The sequence below is a fragment of the Diadema antillarum genome, unplaced genomic scaffold, assembly GCF_040938485.1.
Source record: "Diadema antillarum isolate AM-2024a unplaced genomic scaffold, OU_Dant_1.0 scf00000134, whole genome shotgun sequence".
Lineage (NCBI taxonomy): Eukaryota > Metazoa > Echinodermata > Echinoidea > Diadematoida > Diadematidae > Diadema > Diadema antillarum.
The window spans coordinates 7,949-31,328 of NW_027271023.1; the positions used below are offsets into that span (position 1 = coordinate 7,949).

Sequence of the window (23,380 nt, forward strand, 5' to 3'; positions counted from 1 at the left end):
GGGTTTCCACCTCAACTGCTGTTATTTCGAGCCCCGAATGGCTCATTACAAGCTAATTATGCATATAATACATATGATGTAGATGTGTCCAGATATGTCAGGAATAAATGGTTTGTTCCTGGGAAATGTTTATCAAAAGACAAAGTGGCTCATCAGCTTTTATTTGACACCTTGCTTGCAACAACATTGTCATGGATCACAGGTAAAGGTATTTCAAAGGTGAAGTACAAAACCTACTCTTTTTTTTTTTTACATTTTTGGTTTGTAATACGATACCAATTTTTCTGCATGTTGTTAGTTTGATCATTTGTTTGTTTTTCACAACAAGTTTGAATTAAATGCTATACCCTCTGGTAACATTTTGAGAGGGCCTGTAATTTCCAATCTCTGGTGAGCACATCATCCAGCCCATACCTTTTATGCACCAACAACTTACACGTGTCCATCTCCGCTGTTGACACAAAGCTGTGAACGACGCTGCATGTCTCTCACTGCTCTTCTAACCATTGCAGGATCATGACGAAGAATATCGACCTCAGGCCAAATATGCACCTGCAAGTCATCCAGATCACGTGGTCACCGTGGTGGGGATGTGTACCCTGCTCTTTAGGTATCCAAGAGGAAAAAGTCACAGGGTGTCAAGTCAGGAGATCGTGGAGGCCATTCCACCTCCTGATTGAGGGCTATTATGTATTGGTCAAATAGGTCTACCAGCCTCTCATGGAGAGCTCGAAGACGGTGAGCTGGAGCACCATCCTGTACCTATCAAAGGTGCCGGAACACTCCCCCATCCTGTCTTTCAAAGTTTTCTTCCAGATGGGGAACATTGTATTCACTGATCAAGTCTAAGTATATGCCACCATTCACGTTTCTGTTGAAGAAGAATGACCCAATCATTTGGCCACCTCGAAACAAGAAAGCCCACGCACTCCATTTTTGTCTGCTCATGTTCACGTCGTAATTGAACTCTGGTGGACGTCCTGCAGTCATGGCAGTCGCGTGTTCCACGAGTTTTTGGATGTTTACTTTCCAGTCCATGCTAAGTGTGGCTTCGTCGCCAACAACGAGGTTTTGCAGGAAATTTGCATCCAGGAGCCACCTCAAAAAGTTGATCCATCTCCAGCAGTTGATGACGCTCATGCACTTGAATACATGCATACATGCATACATGTAAAAATTCAATAGCGCAATGCATGTACGATGGAAAGTTGTTGGCATTATCCCTTAGCGATTACGACGTGCAGTTGTCTCCAGACAGCCTCAATGTTTTCTGGGCATCTCCCACTCCTCGGCCTGCCAGAATTACCCTTGTTCCTTTAAAGGTCCATTCCGTATTGTTGGTATTTGCGCACAAATAACAATGTTGACGCAAGCAAGTTGTCAAATTAATTTTTATTAAAACTGATGAGTTACTTCAGGTTGTAGTAAAATTTCACCCAAAAAATAAATAAATCATGTATTCTTGACATAGCTGATCTTAGAACTTCGGTTACACTCTTTTTAGGAACACACTGTTTAGTGTTTTACATATAGTATCTATATACCCACGCATGTGTGTAATGAGATACATGTGATATAAGTATACATTTAATCATTATATAGTATACATCAGTGCGTTATATATATGACGCACGTGCGCTAAATAAAAACTTGAATATCTAATTTTGAAATGCTCCTAAATGATGTATCTCCCACTCCTTGGTTTAACTGTAACATGTGCGATAGCGCTTATCACAGTAATACAAGAACGGCAGAGTTGATTTTCTTTTCCTGGATCTGAAATAACCTTACTATAGAAACATTGCATACACCTAACGTACGTGTCAACGGCGGCAACAAGAATCCCTTTGGTATGCACAGAAATTTTCTTTTTCCTCGATCGGTTGATATCAAATTATCTTTTTTATTTTCTACATCGAAGATATTCGATACATCCTTGCCGGAACTTTCGGTTGACGATCAAGTAAACGAACACGTTGATAAAATGATTGCAGTTTTTCAGCTGCAACAGGACGTTAATTGCTGTTAGTGCGTGGGACGCATGCCGAGCGAAACGCTGCTTAGACTCCGGGGGAATCATACGTAGTGCCACGGACGGGAGCCAGCAAACGAAGAAGATGACTGTGATGAGCATCAGCATCTGGGTTGTCTTGTGGTCCGCCTGACGCCGTTGCCTGGCAATAGATTTGGTAAGAAGGACTCCGGCCGGTTTACTGTCACGGGCACTTGAAAATGGAATACGTGCTTTACTCACAACGACTTGGGGGTCCACATGGCCCTCTTGCCCATTGTCTGATGTAGACTTGATTTTACAGCTACCGGCACGGGCTATGTTTGTGTCAGCCAGTGAAACCGAATGACCTTTTGATGGATGAATAATTGGCGTCTCATCCACGTCAGCACTGCTATTTCGTGGTGCAGCAATGGTTGAAACAGTTACGTTACCTGTCATCATTAGCTTTCGGAGTTTCTGCTGTTCTTTGATAACAATGTACACCCTGGCATAAAGAATTATGATCGCAAAGAGCGAAAGCAAGAAAATGAGAGCGGGAAATATGACGTAAAATTGTCGCGCCTGCGGATCATACCCGAACGCGTCGCAAGTGTAGATGTCTCCCCGCTTCTTGGAGGTGGCGGTGAAGATGAGGGGAATTTGGACAAGGGTTGCAAGGATGATGCAAGTGGCGGAGATGAGCCACGCCCTTCGAGCCACAATCATTCGGGAAAAAGGATGCAACACCGCCACGTAGCGATACACTGCGAGTGAAAGGGTGATGAACAGAGCCGAGTAAAGGTTTGTCTCCACTACCATGGATTTTGCGATACATGTCCAGTCAGCTGGGCCATGGAACGGGTACACGACAGCTTTTGTCGCCAACGACAGACAGCTGAAGAGGTCGACGAGAGCTAGAGTGATGATGGCGACATCTGTTGCGTTCTTCTCCTTCCGGCGGCCGAAGACGACGACGATGAGAAGGTTACCCGGTACGCCCAACCCTACGGCAACACTGCCAACAGCGAGCTGAATTACACCTGTCATGATAAGACCGTGTGGCGTTCGACCGTCAATGAAGACCTCTGTCGCGACTTCTCAGAGAAATGAATATTTCAATCTAGATATATGTGTTCATTCTATTGTGATCGTGATAGTAGGGGCCTACAAACCAGTAGCCTTCACCGATGCCCCGGTCAAAATGCGTGGTTGCATTTATTGTGTCTTGTGAAATGATGATCGACCTAACCAATTTTCATTACACACTTCTGATTGGTTGGACATGTTAAAAACTGTACCCTATAGAAACATGGACTATTCCATTCTGCAATGATTTTGAAGAAGACGTAAATCTGTTACCTGTCACTAAAAAGTTGCACAGTCATTCTCGGTAGAATAAAGAAGCATTTTCGTATATTCCATTTCTGCACAATCTATCATAATCATTATCACATTACCATATGTTTTTCTAATAGAAGATCATCATTACCAATACTACCAATACGGAAGAGATTACAAAGTTAAGAAGTAATGCATATTCAATACGCCTTCTTTGTCATTTCTTTCGTACGTCTTTACATGCATGCTATATCTTCTCACTAATGGTTGTGATTCTAAACTAATGTTCCCCCAGTTCTGTGGGTTCTTTTTTTTTCTTGTGGTGTTTCATATTTTATTCAATCTAGTGGTACAGGCGTACCACCTTTAGATAGCTATGATTTCCCCCATGAAGGCTAGAGCTCTGACCCGTCTTGCAAAGTGCATTTTGCTTTAGACATTTCAAAGATTCGTTCGCTCCACTGACATTTTTCTAGACTGCCAGAAAATTATCGATCCTTTTAGCAACATCCATCATAATCGTATTGATGGAGGATTACATGTTTTTCTTCTATCTCCTTTCTTACGTTTTCTCTCTCTCTCTTACTCATTCTCTCCCTCCCTATCCGTGCTTATTCATCATTTTGCCTTATTTTCATACTAACATAAAGAAGTATTATGACAACACATTCTAAATCACGAGTACTTCTTTAATGTAGACATAAAAGTAGTCACTATTGAATAAAATATCCGTGGACTTTTTGCGTCATTATTTTTTATTTCTCCTGGTATGTTTGTCTGTAGTGTCTGTCTGTCTCCCTATTCATTTTGTTTGTCACAATCACTTTTATCATGATCACAGAAAGTTCACCAACTAACCTTTCTCGTTTACTATATTTGTATTATGCCTGCCGTAAAGTACAACTCTCAGCAAACAACAAAATAAATGTGGGCGTATCATGGCTGAAATGGTAAGAAAATAATAGTGCACAGACTTCTAAGGATGAACTGAGATGGAGAACAAATACCCCCCCCCCAAAAAAAAAAAAAAAACTCCTACAAAATAACCATCCACAGCATGTACTTTACATGCTGTGGGACCCTGTGGACGAACAGTCGTATTTTGCAAATATGGCTGAACGGGCAATCTCCCGTTTCTTCATACCGTATATGGATTTTTTTCCCCTTGCAAACTGTGTGTATTTTATCTGAGGGCGGAAATAAAAACACAAAACAGCAACAACATTATGCAATCATCTTTTCCATCAGTAAAGCATGTCGAGGATGCTTATAACGATATGTTGGTTTACTTCAGACTCCTAAGCGAGGAAATCTTCTTCTTATCATTATTATTATTATTATTATTATTATTCTCTTCTTCTTTTTCTTCTTTCGTCTTTAGTAATACTCAGATAGGTAGATGGATAGATAGATAGACACGAATACGTATCATGTATATGAAATGATAAACACAAAATTGCTTCCAGACTCTTCACGAGAGCGTACATAGTTGTTGTACAGGCGTGCTATTTAATGACTGGGAGCTCTTCTAAGGCGTATCCGGGCAATTACCCCCAGAGTGCAATTATCCCCCGGCTAAATACTGGTTAGTGGTAAGGTTAGAGTAAAGATTAGGGTTAGTTTAGGTTTAGGGTTAGGAGTTTGGGTTAGGGTGAGGATTAGGTTCAGGATTAGGATTAGGATTATGGCCAGGGGAAGGGTCCGGGGTAATTGCCCTGGGGGTAATTCCCCTAGACCCCTTCTTAGGTAATAACATCGTTTCCAGTTTCCAATTATATTTTATGTATTACTAATTTATCTCATATTATATTTCACTCCGTACATGGTAACAGCGGTATATTCTTAGTAATATTCACAATGCATTTATAGAGTGTATTATACTCATGATATGCCAAGAGTAGTACTGGTGATTTTCTCTTTGCTCCGATCATGTTTTCTTAGTACTTTATGTTATTATACGATGTTCTTGCGATTACTTCATGCTATTAATGTAAAGCAACCAATCCATTTAGCCTCTGGCTGCGAAAGGGTGTTATGCGGTGTAATCAATAATTTATGCGTGCCTGTTTGACAGGTAATTGTTTGACATTCAATATTTTTTATGAATAAATATACCCTTCAATCCAACAAGGAAACCACAAATAAGCCATAAACTCAATATGAAGTTTTTTAGGACTTTCTTTGCTTTTCACACATCTCCAGTAGAGTTTAATTATTTTTTTTCCAGAAGATTTTCCTTTTTCGATCTCTACAGTAGGCAACTAGACGTTTGAGGCATTTCAGTCCATGGTTCCAGGGTAATTACCCCCTGTACAATTTTCCCAGATCCTTCCCCAGGCCTAGCCCTAACCGGGCCCTAACCCTAACCGTAATCCTTTTCTTGAACCTAATCCTAACCTTTACCCAGACTCTAACCCTACCCCTAATCTTTACTCTAGTCTTATCACTTAGTAGACTAACCAATATTTTGCCGGTGGGGGGGGGGGGGGGGTGGGGGAATGGGGGGTGCGGGGGGTGGGGGGGGGACGTGTCCTCAGGGGTAATTTGCCCTAATGCGCAATCCATACATACCTAAAAGTAATGTTCGTATACAGACGTGTATTGATTGACGACGATGGGGAAATCTGTTTTAACTCCAGAAAGTTCGGGCTTCAGACATCCAAATATTTGATTTTTTTTTTAATGCAATTAAAAAAATCGATTTAAATCCAACAGCTGCATGTTTGACATTTATGGACTGGCAAAAAAAAAAGAAATTAATTTTCTTTCCTCCCGTCTCTCTTTTTTTCAGTTTATTAGTCCTCGATTGATGCTAAATAAATCAATAGCACTTACTGGCATTTGATGCGAACTGAGAAAGATGCTTAATGTATATTGCGTCTCGACTCACTATTCAACTCTCCTTTTTTCAATTTGGACAAATTGCAGATTCAATGAAAATAACAGAAGTTGATGTCAATGCAACCTCGTGTAAAAACGGAGGAGGGAATTAGCTATTTCTTATAGCCATGATAGTGGTGAAGACAGCATCGGAGAAGAAGGAAACAGAACAGAAGATGAACAAAGAGACGAAAGGGCAGTGACAGTAGTAGTAGCAGTAGTAGGAGTAGCAGTTAGTGCAGCAGCAGCAGTAGTCTATTAGGGCTAGTTGAAGTAGTAGTTGTTGATGCTGTTGTAGTAGTAGCACTAAATTACCATGATGATGACAATGATGTACAGTGACGCACTGTAAGTAGGGTGTACTGATAGCACCACCTGCTTCACAAGCACCAGGAGTAAGTAGTAGTGGTAGAAGTAGTAATAGTTATAGTAGCAGTAGTAGTAGTAGTAGTAGTAGCAGCAACAGCAGCAGATGTAGTAGCAGTAGTAGTAGCAGCAGCAGAGGTGGTAATAGTAATAGTATCATAATAGTAAGTAGTCGTAGCAGTGGATATTTGTAGTAGTAGTAGTAGTAGTAGTAGTAGTAGTAGTAGCAGTAGTAATATGCCTAGTAGTTAGTAGTAGTAGTAATAGGCCTAGTAATAATAGTAGTTAGTAGTTATAGTAGTAGTAGAAGAAGTAGTAGTTGTAGTAGTAGCAGTAGTAGTAGTAGTAGTAGGAGGAGGGGGTAGTATCGGTAGTAGCAGTGGTAGTGGTGGTTGTAGTTGTTTTCCAGTTCAATTTCACACTTATTGTATGCCAATAGGCGTGTCACTCAATCATGTTCATAGTGCATGAGGCGTATTAATTTCGTAGATACGTCATTCAATTCCGTAGACATGGTAGATAGGACAGCCAAAATCGCGAATTGACATTCAAATTCACTGTAGTAGGTCAACCAAAGTCACTGGCTGGCGTACGAAGTCGTATATAGGACAACTAAACTTTACAAGTGGAGCCACCTCGACCTTATGCTAGAACGTTAGATTTCTCCGTAGTCTAAGGAACTGTTTTGTGCATTCAATTCTAGCATAGTATGTATATTTGTGTTCAATACCATTGTTTTTATAGCTTGTCTTCTTTCATTCGATTTAGTTTTCTTTATAGGGGATCATTCATTTCATTCTGTATAATAACGTTAAGTCACCAAAGAAATAGTGATGATAATGATAATGGTAATAAGAATAATAATGATAATGAATAACACTTATATTGCGCTTGATACTGACGTTTCTAACGTCTAAGCGCATTAATACGGAAAAAATATTACATCAAAATACAGCATTATGCACATATAATATACAAAAAAATAGCATAATTATTTCATCGCATGGCCCCAAAATAGGAAAAATAGCACCTGTGTGCGAACTTGTTTTCGGTTACTCTAGGAACGTAATATATCTTTCTTTCCGTTTATAATCTCCAGTGTCTTTTTTTATCTTTGTATTTTTTCATTATTATTCTCGTGATCATTTACACAATTTCTTTCAATGCATGAACTAGAGACAGAAATCGGGATGTATACATAATACTAATATATGATTTTCTTCGCAAATAGGCCCTATCATACACACACACAAACACACACACACATGTATAATTTTTGTATATAAATATCATATATACATAATTTTGATTGTTCATGTCGACCCTGAAGAAGACGTGCGTATGCGTCGAAAATTTGGTTTGAATAAATAGCACTATTGGACTGAAATGCATTACTATCCTACTTCGTTATCTTATATATATATATATATATATATATATATATATATATATATATATTTATATGTACGAAGTTGCTGGTTTGGATGAATGAATCTTGTAAATGCACAGGAAAACGTCACGATTAATTGTTTGATCCTGCAGTATATCAGACATGTTCAATGGCACTATCTTGTGACGTAACACACCTATTCATTCTGATTCTGTTTCCACAGAGCCATGAGTATTTTTTCAGGTAGGCTAAAATACTTTATAAAAGTCCATTATTATGATTATTATTTTCATTACTGTTTTTATTATCATAAACATTTGAAACATAGATAGTATATGGAAACCAGAAAAGCAAAATATTATTCTAAAGAAGTTTCTTCATTTATGACGAAACGGATCCGTAAATCTACAATAAAATAAAACAAATTAAAACATACAATATACATATTCATTCATTATGTGTTATAAGTATTACTGTATACATATAAATACAGTGCTAAGTTGAATACACTGGTTATGAACATGAATTCCTTTTGGCGAAATTAAATGCTTTGACTTCAGTCTCTTGTCCTTCAGTGCTAAATTTTAATCCACGACGGCGAATACAAGCAAGACGAATTATATTTTTATTGCTCTGGCAAATTCGAGTGACCATTGTGCATTGTGGGCTGCTCGATGACTATTTTGAATGAATATGTTGTAGTTTTGGTTGAACTGTGTCAAAATTGAATAATCTTTTGCATGGACTAAGTGTGACATTGAACAGAGAAACATAATGCAATAATAGAGGTTTTCCCGTTCAATTTCGCACTTTATAGTGCGCTCAAAAGTATAGATAGCTCATTCGATTTTGCACATAATAGAGCATGTGGAGTGTATAAATAGATCCGTCAATAGGCCCTATCGTGGAAAGAGCAGGCAAAATAGCCAACTGGCATTCAAATTTGGAGTAGGGCAGCTCTAATCTCTTTATCACTTTTCTTCTTGCACTTTTAATGGGCTCATTCATTTTTTTCTTACTATATAATCATTTTCGACTATGAAGTCGCCGAATAATGATCTCATTTATCGAATGGCCCCATTGGCATATAATGAGGAAAATAGCACATGACGTGTATATGCGAACTTCTCCGTTTCATGTTTTATATAGTTGTAATGCATATTTTCTTCTGTCATATTCAAGTGAACTTTCTGTTGTTGTTTTTTTGTATTTTTTTCCTGTACATTATCTTTCATCATGCATTTTCTTGTCGTCATTTACACAATATTTTTTAATCATAGCATGCGTGGACTAGAAACTATGGATCCAGCTTTAGGAAGACAATTTATGTCTCCTTAACGTTTTTAAGTATATCATATCAAATATATTTGAATCTCATGCTTTATACAGTATATTTATATTTAGATATTTTCTATAGCACTTGAATATGTGCGAACTTTTGTGTTTGTTTTGTTTGTTTGTTTTTCTACTCGATGAATATTTATTTCCTTTTGTTAAATGTACCTATTTGTTGCCTACCTCGGACGACATATCATGGCGGATGCATAAAAACATGTTAGCCATTTTAACTCACCTTTAAGGCCGTGTCACATCTTTCCGGGCAAGCCTCGCGTGCGACTTGCGAAGAACAATTTTTACTACCCGGAAGTCCCCGCAGATGACCCGCACGTGACAGTACCTAGCACGTATTTCACCCGTAGTCTACCGGAGGTGCACACGCAAATCCTTTTACCCGCAACCATGTTTAGGCCCTGTCACACCTTTCCGGGCAAGCTAGGCGGGCTTGTTGCGTGTAGGGATTTTCCAGCATACCGGACAATTTCTGAGGGCGGACAAGGATTTGGGCGAGTTTTGCATGTGTCTTACTTGCTGGACGCGTTCTACTTAAGTTCTACTTGCGGGTATTCTGTGTTACCTGCGTGCCAGGCGCGCGGGGGCTGACAACTCAGTGAAAGGAATTCCTTTACAGGAATGGCAGAAGTCCCATAGAATGTCATTATCTTGGCCGCATACGGGGACTGCGAAGTACCTGCGTGGGAGTTGCCTGCTAAGGGCCTCCTACTGGCGCTCTGCGTGGACCTCTGCGGGCAATCCCCGCGACTCACCCAGAAAAAGTTTTGGTCATACTCAAAACTTGGCTGCGGATAAATCGGACTTGCGTGCGCACCTCCGGACAACTTCGGGCGAGATATGCACTAGGTACTGTCAGGTGCGGACCAATCTGCGGAGAGCTCCGGGTAGAAAATTTGTTTCCCCGCAAGTCAATCCGCAAAACCTCCCCAAATACGGTATGACAAGGCCTTGAGCATGCTCAAAATTTGTTCCCAGTGAGTCGCGGGGTTCGCCCGCAGATGTAAACGCAGAACACCAGTAGGAGACCTTTACCGGCAGCACCTCGCAGGCAACTCCAGCGCAGGTACTTCGCAGTACCCGTAAGTCGCTCGTAACAGAAAACGGATCGGTTTCAAAGCTCTCACGCAGGTCACACGGACTACATGCAAGTAGAAGGTAAGAAGCACGCGTGTAGCAGGTTAGACACAAGTGCGAAACTCGCAAGCATTCTTGTCTGCCCGCAGAAAATTCTCCTGCGTGCTGGAAAATCCCTACTCGCAATAAGCCCGCGTAGCTTGCCCGGAAAGGTGTGACACAGCCTTTAATAACTTAAAAAAAAAAATGGATGCATGAGATAACACTGTAATTTATAGTGGTTATACGTGAATAGTGTACAATTCTGTAGGAGGGGCAAATTGCAAATTTCTGGCTTGCACTTTCACCGCCTACAGACTCCAAACATGCAGTTATGTCCACAAATACCGGCAAAAGTGTACATCAGAGCTGTTTGTTGTGAAAGTATTTGAAATGTGCCTTATTGGAAAGCCGATTTTATCACTTTTCCGCTCAATTCCAACAGAAAAAAAAAATGATACCGTACAAAATTCATAGTGATGTTCTTTAAACGACAGTATGTCAGATTTGTGCACTGACGTACCCAGTCGAGTATTACTTTTTTGGTTAATCTTAATTTCATTAATATTTGTGTAATTTTTATTCGAGCATCCCTAATATCACTAATCTTTTACATGGCATGCATGAAGAAAAGTAATTATCATCCTAAAGACATTATCTTCCTTAGAAACTGCTGGTGACAATAATTATGCAGTAGGGCATGAATCAATGTCTTCCATCTTTGGTAAACATTTCAATTGTTTTGGAGTGTTGGTTTCGAACATGGGTCCGAAGGGAATAATACATCCTCTGTGATTCCATCTCTTGAACCTCCTCTATTTAATGTAAGTGGGTACTCATTGGCCTGGAGACTAGGTGGTGCCCTGGCAGCGATCGAGTATCCTCTGTAGTGTACTATGAGCATGACAGTATACGAACACTACTTGCAGACAGTCAACCACGACGTACGAAACGTGCACAACTCATGCTTGATTTTGAGACCTTTCCCGGTTTCAGCTGGTCTCGGAGAGATATTAGGACCAGGGCGTTCAAAAAAAAAAGAAGAAGAAAGATACAACTTTGTTAAGTTAAGGAGTATGCCTGGGTAGTCTTGGACCCTTCCAAAAAAAAAAAAAATCGTCAGAGCGGTGGAGATGTGCAACGCCATTGTACACGTTTCGTCGTGGATGACTGTCAAAAAGCCAGTTACTGCCGTGTTCAGTAGACTACAGTACTCTACAAGAAAGGAGGACATATAGCAGAAAGTCTACAGGGTTTACAGTATTCTAAATTGTCTGGCAGATCTCTAGTCACCTGCACGCTTCATACCAGTTGCTGGACCATCAACACGTGAAAATTCACAAAAGCTTCAGGTTCCATTTGTCAGAATTCACTTATTTCAATCCACATTCTACTCGCATGCTATTTGGCTGTGGAACTCTCTTATACCACCTTCAGTCATCAGCTGCATCTCCTTGGAGATCATCAAAAAGAAGGTGCAACTTCAGGGGTGGATCCAGGAATTCCGTAAAAGGGAGGCGCCTTTACAAAATTAAAGGGGGCGCCAGCTGCACATAGAAATTGGTTGAGGATTTTTATCTGCACTCTGTACACCCAGCACTTGACAAATAAGCAAGGTACAATATTATCCCAGCGGTGGACTGTACCAGACAGGAAGAAAAAGAAGAATAAGATGATGATACTGAAATTGACTTCAGATTTCAGGGTTATGGCTGAATAGTAAACAATTGTGTTGAAGGTAGTTTCGACATGATGTGAACACTGGCGAATCAGTTTTGTGAAATCCATGTTTACTCTTGATGTTACGCTCCAGATATTGCTCACATTCCGACAATCTTTTATGTACATGTTCATGGCTGTGTAAGCTAGTTCCATGCTGTCATGCTGTGAATTCCACACCTTGGAGGCTCTGGTATTCACATTTCTCGCCTAGAGTAAAGTCAATAATAGTGTAAACTATAAATGTCCAAGGGATTTTTTTTTTCAGTGGATTTACAGTAGGCCCTGATCAAAGTATACTTAAACTTTCTTCAGTCAGTCGAAGTTATAGCAGTGTTGTTATCGTTGATGGTGACGATCGGAAATTCATTTTGTGTTAACAGAAGATGAAAATGTTTCTTAGAATCAAAGCTGTGTATCAAATGAAATGTGCAGCCCAGATGATGAGTCATAATTGGTTACCAGATAAGTCTCCCTGTTGTAAGAATCTTCTGGAAGACTAGTCATGCTAGTTGTGCGTAGAATCTTCTGATGGAAGGCTAGGCTTAAGACTCTTAAATAAGGGCTGAGTTCCCAAGCCAGGGGAGTTTCCAGAGACCTTGCTCGTGAGAGGGTTATCACCACCTGCCATCTGGATATCGCATGCTTCAGTGCCAGCATATTCTGAAATAATCAACGGATATTTCAATTTTCTGTTCAAAGCTTCATTCCTGCACCTGCAGGAACTATTCTCCTTTATACACTCAGCAAAAAAAAAAAAAGTAAACACCTTTTCAAGTTCATATTTCTTATAACATATATGGCTGAATATTAATGTTTTATATGCCATTTTAAAGGTAATCTAATTGGCAATCAACCTGGAAGGTCAATATAAAGGGAAGTTTTATGCACAAGTGAACACATTGTTTTTCTCTTCCAAGGAAGAACAGAAGAAATTTTTACTTCTGTGTTTTGCAGGACAAACACGAGTGTGTTCACCCATGCGCAAAGTCACGCTCTGTACTACATATTTTCACCTGTCATGGTGATGGCCAGTTGAATTTCCTTTAATGGGATTATGATTCACTGACTTTTATCTAAATCTTATATATATACATATATATATATATATATTACATGAATTGGAAAAAAAGAAAACATAAAATGGTCCTCGCCAGGATAAAGTGTTTTAGTCTAATGCCATTTTAGATTTTTATCACATATATATACGACTTGGAAGTGTTTTTTGTTTGCTTTTTGTTTTGTTTTATTTTGTTATTCTTTGCTCCGTGTAGATGAACATATTACAGTGGATGATCACAATTTCGGAACTCGTGAAAGCTCGTCTAGAATTTCGGGGACACTTCGTGGGATTTTAGGCAAAAATAGGTTTTCAATCGGTTTCACCTGTGGATCAGAAGTCAAGACTTTTCGATTAATTTTCCATTGAACTTTTTCTGGATCATACATTTATTGTTCAAATTTGGACTAAGTCACCTCATTACTTAGAAGTGTATTAGTATAGCAGCCGCTTTCATCAGTTATTCCTATGCCCGTCATCTGCATTTTGTTATCTTGTGTTTTCGTTGCTCATGACACGGAAAGTTACCGAACATGATACACTACATTATTTCAATTTTATATTCGTCATTTTGGGCGATTTCTCCAGGTCTAAAACGTGTCACAACAATCATATATTGGGTTTTTTTCACATTTCTTCCGGGGTTATTAATTTCTGCTATTTTCAGTTTATGAGACAAAAACTGTTTTGTTTTCGCATACTATCATTCTGTTAAATGCCGGGGGGGGGGGGGGGAAGCTGCATCATGGTCTTGAAATGAATTCAGTTCAATTCTATCTAATTCAAGAGGACTTGTAACATGGAGTAATGAAAATAATAGAACGGGACGAGTTTCATCAAATCGGGCCTGATAAAAGCAGCTAATAGAAATTTATCACATCTTTTTACAGTGGGTTTGGTGGGTTCGCAACCATCTCCCGGGTTGGCAGAAAACCAACACAGACACATCTTCGGCACACACTGAAACAGACATTCATACATACATTGCATTGAAGTTGTTTTATTAGCAAAATTCTGCCGACTTTCATGTCTTTTCTTCATACAAGTATCTCAGAGTCAACATCTGAGTACGCTTGACATTCAGCATGGAAGAAATCAAATAAACATTTTGCAACTACATGTATAGCATCATTACCAGCTATATCAATCACGGTGACAAAATACACGAAATACTATAAAAAGAATCACACAAAGTACACAATATACTTTCATGGTACACTTTTCAAGTTCCTTTTTTTTTTACATTATCAACTGACCACATTTAATCTCTTATCAACGACAGCTTAATTTTCTTATATTGGGCTTTTTTTACTCTTTTTTTTCTCTCTTTGTGGACGCTAGATAATGGGAATTGTCTTCTGCTTCCGATAGGGCAACATTACACATGTGTACTCTCACATCTTCCCCATTGCTCACGGCAGTCGGTAGAGTACATGCAAAACGTCACTCTGATAGAGAACTACAGCCTCAAGTCTGGGAGGGACATGAGTAAGACATAGGCCTCTACTAGGTCAAAGTGGGCCGAGTCCTTTCTTCACTCTGGATGGCAATGAACAGTACAAGTGAAGTTTACCACTGTTGGTCTTCTGTTGGTTTGGACTGTGGTATGGATCAGTGTGACATAGCATGATTTCTACCAGAGGAAAAAAAAAAAAAATCCCACAACGAAGACATAAATTGTGTGCAATCGCACGTGCAGACAATGTCTAGGTACATGAGTACATGAACATAAATAAGAGAGCATGCATTCATTTCTTCTCTGTTGCCTACAACACTCCTTTAAGAATACATACGTGATAATTTTGACTGGTGTGTGTGATGGTGTGAATATTGGCTTCCAGGCTACTCTACATGACTGTACAATGTTCTCCAATGTGATTTAATATTGAAGCACACACTGAAGTCAAATCGTTCTAAGGTAGGCTTCCTACTACCAATAGGACAATGAACATGCTTCATATGGATATGTTTAATCTAAGTAAAGCCATCACGATCACAAATTGCAATCAGCTACTGCTCGGGACCCAACTCAGTTGTGCCATTTCAATCTTCAATCTTCTATTCGTGGGTGTACAAGCATCCAATCCATCAGAAAAAATGTTTGACAAGAAGTATTTGAAAATTATGTACTAAGTTCACGAATCAATATTTTCCTGAAAATACTCTGCCACAGCAGTGAGCATACTGCTACCCTCTGACACGGAACACATTTCCAACCAGTAATCTCAAGTAAGTGACTAGACTTCCTGAAAGATGTAAATCACTTTTACCACTCTCTACTTTATCTGTTTCAACCACTTGTCCCTTCATTCTGTGCCATGGCCACAGATTCTGACTCAAGTTCAGGGGAGGTGCTTGGTATAATGAATTAACCATTACTTTCATATACAGACAGTAAGATAATGCAATTTATAACTATATATTTGATAACAGGGAGATTTATCCACTTAAGAGTCTGGAAAGAGCATTTCTGCACATACAAAGATAAGTAAACAAAAGACACATCCGGAATTTATCACTCTGGTGACCGCACCTACATGTAGCTGTTTGCAAACGACTATGGATGATGAATTTGCCAAAAAGCAGGATTGCACTGCCCTTGTTCACCAGAGGGTGATCTAACAAAACCAGGATCCATGGGTATATACACAATAGAAAAGGTGAAACCCCCACCCACACACACACACATCAATCATCTGTCAGCAGGGATTTAGTTAACGTTACAAGCATTGTGGTATAATGTAATAACAAGCCTTCTTTGGTTGTTCAAATTCAGCAAAGGTCCATTACTTCTTTTTCTGCCTTTATAAAAGAACACACAGTCTTAAAAAAAAGAAAAAAATTGAAAAAAATATTCTGGAAAAGGAATATCCCTAATTTAAAAAAAAAAGAAGAAGTAGTGTTTAAATCTGTTTCCCAACTTACATGTCTTCAATTAGGGTGTATCAGCTCAGCATTCTTAATATTTTCTGTTCCACTTACAATATTGAGCACTTCAAAAACAAACATTTCCTTCTATCCTTAATCCATCCCAAACATGTCCACTATCATCACAACTTGAGGTCTAGGGCAGAGTATATATGTTTAACAAGAAACATATCAGTTATGCAAAACGAAACCCACAAAAATACAGAGCTTTTCCCTTCTTTTGTTAAGTGACCTCTTTTGTTTCCTGTCTGAAACTGAAAAAGGAGCTTGTTACGGCTGGTGGCATCAGAATTTACCTATTGACGTCATTGACATCCAAAAATGAATCTAACAAAAAAAGATTGTTCCATGCAGGGGACAAGGTCTTAGTCATCTAGAAATGACATGGCACATTCCCTACAACAGGCAATATTTATCTTTCTCTTTCTCTTTTAATTATTTCATATACAGTACCATACAGCATCTACCAATAAAAAACCAACAAGGAAATCCCTCACTAAAGGCCTTAAAATTCAATCAAATAATGGTCATACACCATTAGTAAAGACAAAAAAAAAAAACAAAACTTGTGTGCCTGCAGCCCAAGGCAAAGTAGACAAAACTGATTACATGAGCAATCAAGTAACAAAAACACAAATATCTTAGCTCTGATTAAATTCACACCTGAATTAATCAGGTGTGAAGTAACCTCAACCATCTAAATGCACCAGACCAAATACTTCGAATGTCTGTTTTAATGTTGCTTTGACTGTTATTTGAACAAGAACAGACTTTGTTCAATCGAGTAGACGGGGGTGGGCCATCAATACAACCACACAGGATGATGCTAAATCTGACGTTTGACTTGAAAAACATTACCCCCTTGCATAAAATTTCACCCAAAATCAATTTCTTGTCCATAACATAACCTGAACAGTTTTGAAAGCTCTTTCATATGATGCAAACATTATTTTTCGAGCCTGAAAGCATCAGGGCACTTCTGCCGGGCACACGAAGACCTATAAACAGTACGCCAGTGCCAGCACCCATCACCTCATACAACGGAAGGAAATAAATGAAAAAGGAATGCAACTACTGTAAAGGTGGAAATTATCGCACATTTCGCGCAACCAGAAACTAGCGCGAAAATAAAAGCACACAAATATTTTTGCTTGCCATATGTTCCAATAGTTGATGTCTTGATTCCGCGGAATTAAAAACACGTGAAACTCTTCTTACCCGGCAGAGCGCGAAAAATTGGTCGCGCAAAAATATCCACTTTTACAGTATATGTATTGACTGTTCAAATTACCATATAGTAATGTTTAAAGATTAGAAAATTACAACAACAAAAAAACAAATGAGAAGAATGGGTTACCACCAGCAATGTTAAGAGAGACAATTCTCACTTTAAAATAGTGTCAGACACGAAAGCCATCTATCTCACAGGACATCAAACTCGAGTCATGGTTGTCTGTTTCTGATGTAACAAAAATTATTGACTGCTGCAATCTGCAACTATCAGCAATGACACACCTGCACTCTTGTTAATGAATCATGTGACTGTTTCCCATGGAAATTCACTTGGGATGCGAAGAAGAAGGGAACATACCATTTTCCAAAAAAAAAAATCCAACTCATTGCCTCTCTCTACTGTTTTGATGTAGCTTAAATTTGGCCCACTAAATCAATGTCAATCATGAATTATGAAAAAAAAAAAATCTTTTCATGAATTCCTATTAAAACTCTTTGCTGTGCATGTGTATGCTGAATGAATAATCAGAAATGTGAGAAGCTTTTTTTTCCTCCCATCGTAACTTGGAGGTGATGTAGCAGTGACACAAAGTAGAACCTCGTCAAGATGAGGTCGGATACAGCAGGATATCCGATTTAACAATTAGGGATACCAGTTAGAATGAAAGAGAGGGCCTGAAATATATTTAACCCTAATCCCACCAGGTTTTTTTGAGTGACTTGAAACCATGGGGGGGGGGGGCCATTTGCCCCCCCCCCCCCCTCCAGATCTCGGTCAGGGATCGCGCGATCCTCGCGAAAATTTGCACTAAGGTAGAGGCCAATGTAATCTACAAGACTGTAAAGTTAGATTCTTCAAATTTTAATCTATGTATTTTATATCAATTAATTTATGCTAATTTATGCAAAAAAAAAATTGCCTATAAATAAAAAAAATAAAGCTCCAAGACTAATTTTTGGTGAACATATTCTTTTCAATATCCTCAATAATAATATTGAAGCAAAAATTCGGCTTCATAATTATTTGATTTTTCATTGTTTATTGAATTTGTTATGTATTTCGTTGATTTTTTACTTTTTGTTTTTGTTTTTTTTTGGTCAAAATTTGTCGCAGAAACTTTTTAAAGCATAATCAGGCCAAAATAAATCATTATTAGTCATTGAAAGTTAAAATATTTATTTTTATATGAATTAATCGCACAAACACAATTTACATTGGATTTGTACACAAAATCAGGTTTTTGAGCAATTTTTGGGTCGACGAATTTCTTCCAAAGCGGTGTGGCTTCAAAACAGTATGCCGGGAGCGACAAATTTGGTCTCAAAAGTTGCGCAATACTTGAAAGAAACTAGAAATGTCGCTATGGCGACTGGTATGCCTCCGCCATAATGCATGATTCTCCTAATAGGTCTATAGTATATGTGGACAATGTGTGATTACATTTTCACAAAATTGGCAAAATATTAAAATGACATGTTTGTCACAAATGTATTGAATGTTTACCTTCCTTGACCTATGTTTAATTGGATGAATAGGAGAGCATGTATTTGGGGATTTAAGAACTTTAACTTGACTTTGACCATTTCATAAGTTTATGCACTGAGTAATTTTCAAGGTATGGAGAAAAAGCGCAATTTCTGTATTGAACAGTAAATTGTTATCATTTTCATCTGGCCTTTGATTTATAAGAGAAGCACTGTCAGGCAGAACATACATAAATTCAGCATGTACTAAGTTTCAAGATAACTTGAGCCACTTCCGAGATATGGAGAAAAAAGTAAGTTCAGCACTTTCACTTGATCTTTGACCTTTTGACCTTTGACCTTCTTGGCAAAAAAAAAATCCCAGAGAAACTCTATTGGGTTAGACATGCATACATCAAGTCTTAAAAAAAAAAATCCTGCTGGCATTGCATAAATATAAGGAAAATAGTAAGATTTTGAAGTATTGCCCTTGACCTTTGACCCCTGACCTTTGACCCCATGAACCCTAAATTCCCTAGATAACCACTGCCAGTCAGTAGATGCATATACACTATGTTCCATGAAGATACCTTGAACAATTTCCAAGATACAGAGAAAAAAGTGAAATTTTAACATTTTACTTGACCTTTTGACCTTTGACCTTTTGACCTCATGACCCCAAACTTTCACCAGAGAATCTTAATTGGGTAGTACATGTATACACTAAGTTTCAAGAAAATATCTTTAGGCATTGCATAGATATGGGGGAAATTGTAAAATTTTGAGCATTTGACCTTGACCTTTTGACCTTTGACCTTGAGCATGTGCACCCAAAAGTTGATAGGCACAACTTCACCCCCTAATACACATACATGCCAAGTTTCATTAGGATACCTCAAAAGGTTTTGGTAGTTACCCTGTCCACAAAATTCATTACGGACGGACGGAAGGACGGACGGACGGACGGACGGACGGAAGGACGGACGGACGGACGGACGGACGGAAGGACGGACGGACGGACGGACGGACAACCCGAAAACATAATGCCTCCGGCACCACTTCGTGGCGGAGGCATAAAAAGTCATAAAATGTTGTGGCGAGAGCATCACGCGTTGCGGAATAATCACGCGAAACGTCGGGGGGGGGGGGGGAATAGGGTTAAATGAAGCTACTTTATATACGGAAAGGCCTGAACTTTGATACCAGTGGGGTCTGAATTCAGGCTTTTACCTGAAAACTGGCATTCCTGAACAATGTACAGTTGTAATCCCTGATTTAAGTGTATAACAAGGTACTTGAAGTAAGAAGGAAATTTCAGTGGTCCAAGGCAGGTCATTATAACAAGGTTCCTCTCTACTTCCTCTTCCATCTCATCACAAAGATAGAAATATGTGACCCGCTTCAGCAACAGGATCCGAAAGTCGAAGGTGGTCAATTTTCTGAAAATGACATGACATTTTTCCCTTACCCTTCCGCTTTTAATTTCATATATAACATGACTCATAAAAGTACTAGGTTGCGGAGATAACAATAATTTTATGAGAGCATGTCGAGTGGTCTAGGAAATCAGCGTTTCGAGAAAACCACCTTCAAAGTTTTCCTTCCGACGCAATAGTGATCAAGGGGAGGTAAGACAGTTTTCATCTCTTGCCACTAGAAGGTATGCTCCTATCAACCTCCGCGATGTTCATTCAAGCAGGGAGGTGTTAGAAAAGGAGAAACAACCCCTGCTCTCCTTTGAAGTCATGCGCAGCACTGCCGAGAAGTTATGCGCTTAACTACAGGTGGAAATCGGGTGCTTTGACAAAAGAGAGCATCAATAATCGGGACTAGCGCTCTCACATCTAGAAATACTTGCCCCTACTGCATTTCGCTCTCTCTCTTTCAACGTGATGGCAACAATGAATTAGTGTACCTTGAATTGGAGCAGCGAATCAAAATGCAGTGTAAAACTGACAATTTTAACAGCAAATAGTTTAAAAGCACGCCGGTGCACGCTTTAGCGGAGTACATTATTTGAAAGATCAAAATATCCCAGATTAAAGGATAGAAAACCAACATGCGGAAATGTGTGCATTATAGAAAAATATTATGTTTTTAAGATGGCCTAATTTTCATTTCATTTCAATTTGCGCATTACAAAGAAACTAGAAATACATAATATTGAATTTTCCTAAACTACTCTTAATCAATTCAAGTATTTCATTCAATATTTTACGGGGAAATAAAGCTTGTAATTCAACGAAAGGTGAAATGCGTTCTTCGTCTCCGAACTTCGCCTTGCAACTAGAGCGGTGCAGAGCATGACTTCAAAGCATATAGTGGAATGCTAGACATCCCATTGTAGCGCTTTGAACCAAAACATGTGTTTGCATGAATTACGTAGAGTTGTCTCTCCTTTTCTAACACCTCCCTGATTCAAGCTTAGCGCCAGTGGTCTACACATGACCAATCAGTAACCAGGATGCTACACACTGACCAATAAGATCACTCCCTCGTTACTAGGGGCGGAGTCTATATGCGGCACTAAATCTAAATCTTCGGACACATTTCTGCTCCGTTGAGAGTCAGAAAATCACAGCTCAGAAAAACGCTTATTTCTTTCCTTTCCTTTGATTATTTAGCTTCAAAATTTCAGCACATGATAGTAAAGACATCAGACTACAAAATTGTATCAAAAACAGAAATTTGATGGTTTTGACCGATTTTGATGATTGACTTCAAACTTGATTTTCTCGGTTCAGCCATCAGCGACTTTCGGATCCTTTTCTTGTAGAGGTCATACATATTAATAGCTCAGATTTGGGGGCAGATCAGCAGGTTACTCATGAAGCGATGACACCATCGTCTCTTCTTAGATGTACTTGTGGAACTTGCCATTAATATCAGCATTACTTAAAAGCATGCAGAACTTTTAAATGCAAAACATAATTCTCAAAAGGGCTCAAAATTTACCATCAACCATTTGGACTTTGCTTGCAGTATGCCAAATGAGTCTACTTAGAAACTTGCCTGGCTAAAGCAATTTGTCAGGATACTGAGTTGCTTTGGAGTACAGTGCACTCCCGTTATCACGAACACGGTGATAACGAAATTCCTGTTACTACGAAGTCAAAATTCAGGCTGCAACATTATCCAGTCTATGTATCTTTATTGTTTATTTGTTTGGTTATAACAAAATTTCGATATAACGAAAAAAAACTGGCAGTCCTGAGGACTTCGTTATAACAGGAGTCCACTTGTATTTTAGATCAAAAGTGTAGGGCCTAAATAATAAATATTAGTGTACAAATGTACCTGACTTTAATTCTACAAGAGCCTTCTCTGTGCAGCAACACTTGGGTAAAACTGATGATCGATTGTGACCTAGCAATCGTAATTCCCAACAAGCTGCATGCGATTCACTCTCGTGCAGAAGATCAGTGGGTACTGCTATGGCTAAATTTGTTGATTATCAATTACTGATTGTAAAATATTACTCAGCAACACAAAATTCAGATATGATCTCAGACTGCGATACTGTCAGCTTTACCTTTTTGGCTAATATTCTCTTTTGTTGTCACCCAAGTTTTAACAGCATTATGTCACACAGTCTTATCCATATGTATTAACTTTACAGCAAAAATCAAACAGTTTCTACAGGCATATAGAAACTGTTTTACCTTTAACATTCATGTTTCTTCCTTGATGTCCGTTTCTTGTGAAAGTTCCACCATTCTGTTGTTTAACTTTCTGCCAAATCTATTTAAAGCCAATTATTACTGACAATGAGTGGCATTGTACGTAGAAGACATGGAATTTGTCTTGAACAATAAAGGAATTTACTCTACAACATGCTTGTGCAGTAAACTGTGATCATTAAATATCAGTGAGTATAGATACATCCTAACAATCACGCCACTAATACCTTCAAGATTGACAATAACTGAAAATCTCAGTCGGATTGCATTGCGCCATCATTACAGATATCCACCCACGCACACTTTGTACACATATTTTGGATTCCCGCTCCGAGGAAATGAGGGCCATAGGAAGGGCTCTGAATAGGCAATCTACAGTATTACAGGGCTGCCAACCTTGAGTGAGAGTTTGGCGAGAGACACTGTGAGGGAGCGGAGCGACCTCCTGGCTAGCGCCTGGCGGCCTGCTGTGCGGCCGTACGTACATACAGTACTACATACACAGTCAGTGTATGTAAAGTGATGTAAAGCACACATCATAGCCATACATGTACTGTAATTTGCCAAAAGTACAAGCTACGCTTACGTGGTATAGGTAAAAACCAATCGTAATCCAATACCTCGTCTTTGCGCGCAAACAGAAAACGATTATTATTGGTTATGCTTTACACCCGCGCAGGAAAATCTCGAAATTTTGGGCTTGGGCATATCGATATTCGGAATATCAGAGAATTTAGAGATATATTTATTTTTGTAGTCATGTACATTCCATTTTGGGGGTTTAGCGTGAGATTTCGTTTATTAGAGTGAGACAGTCAAAATTGGTTGAATTGCATGAGTCTCACGCTTTGGCAGCCCTGGTA

The 23,380-nt window shown here is 39.0% G+C and overlaps 1 protein-coding gene across 1 annotated transcript; it reads right to left on the reverse strand.

Moving 5' to 3' along the window:
• Positions 1–707: 707 nt before the first annotated feature.
• On the reverse strand, positions 708–3,040 carry LOC139720811 (prolactin-releasing peptide receptor-like). The gene is made up of 2 exons (XM_071632147.1): positions 2,111–3,040; positions 708–809 (listed from the first exon to the last, which is right to left on the reverse strand). The coding sequence occupies exons 1-2, from the start codon at positions 3,038–3,040 to the stop codon at positions 708–710; spliced, it is 1,032 nt and encodes a 343-aa protein (XP_071488248.1).
• Between the last annotated feature and the right edge of the window lie 20,340 nt (positions 3,041–23,380).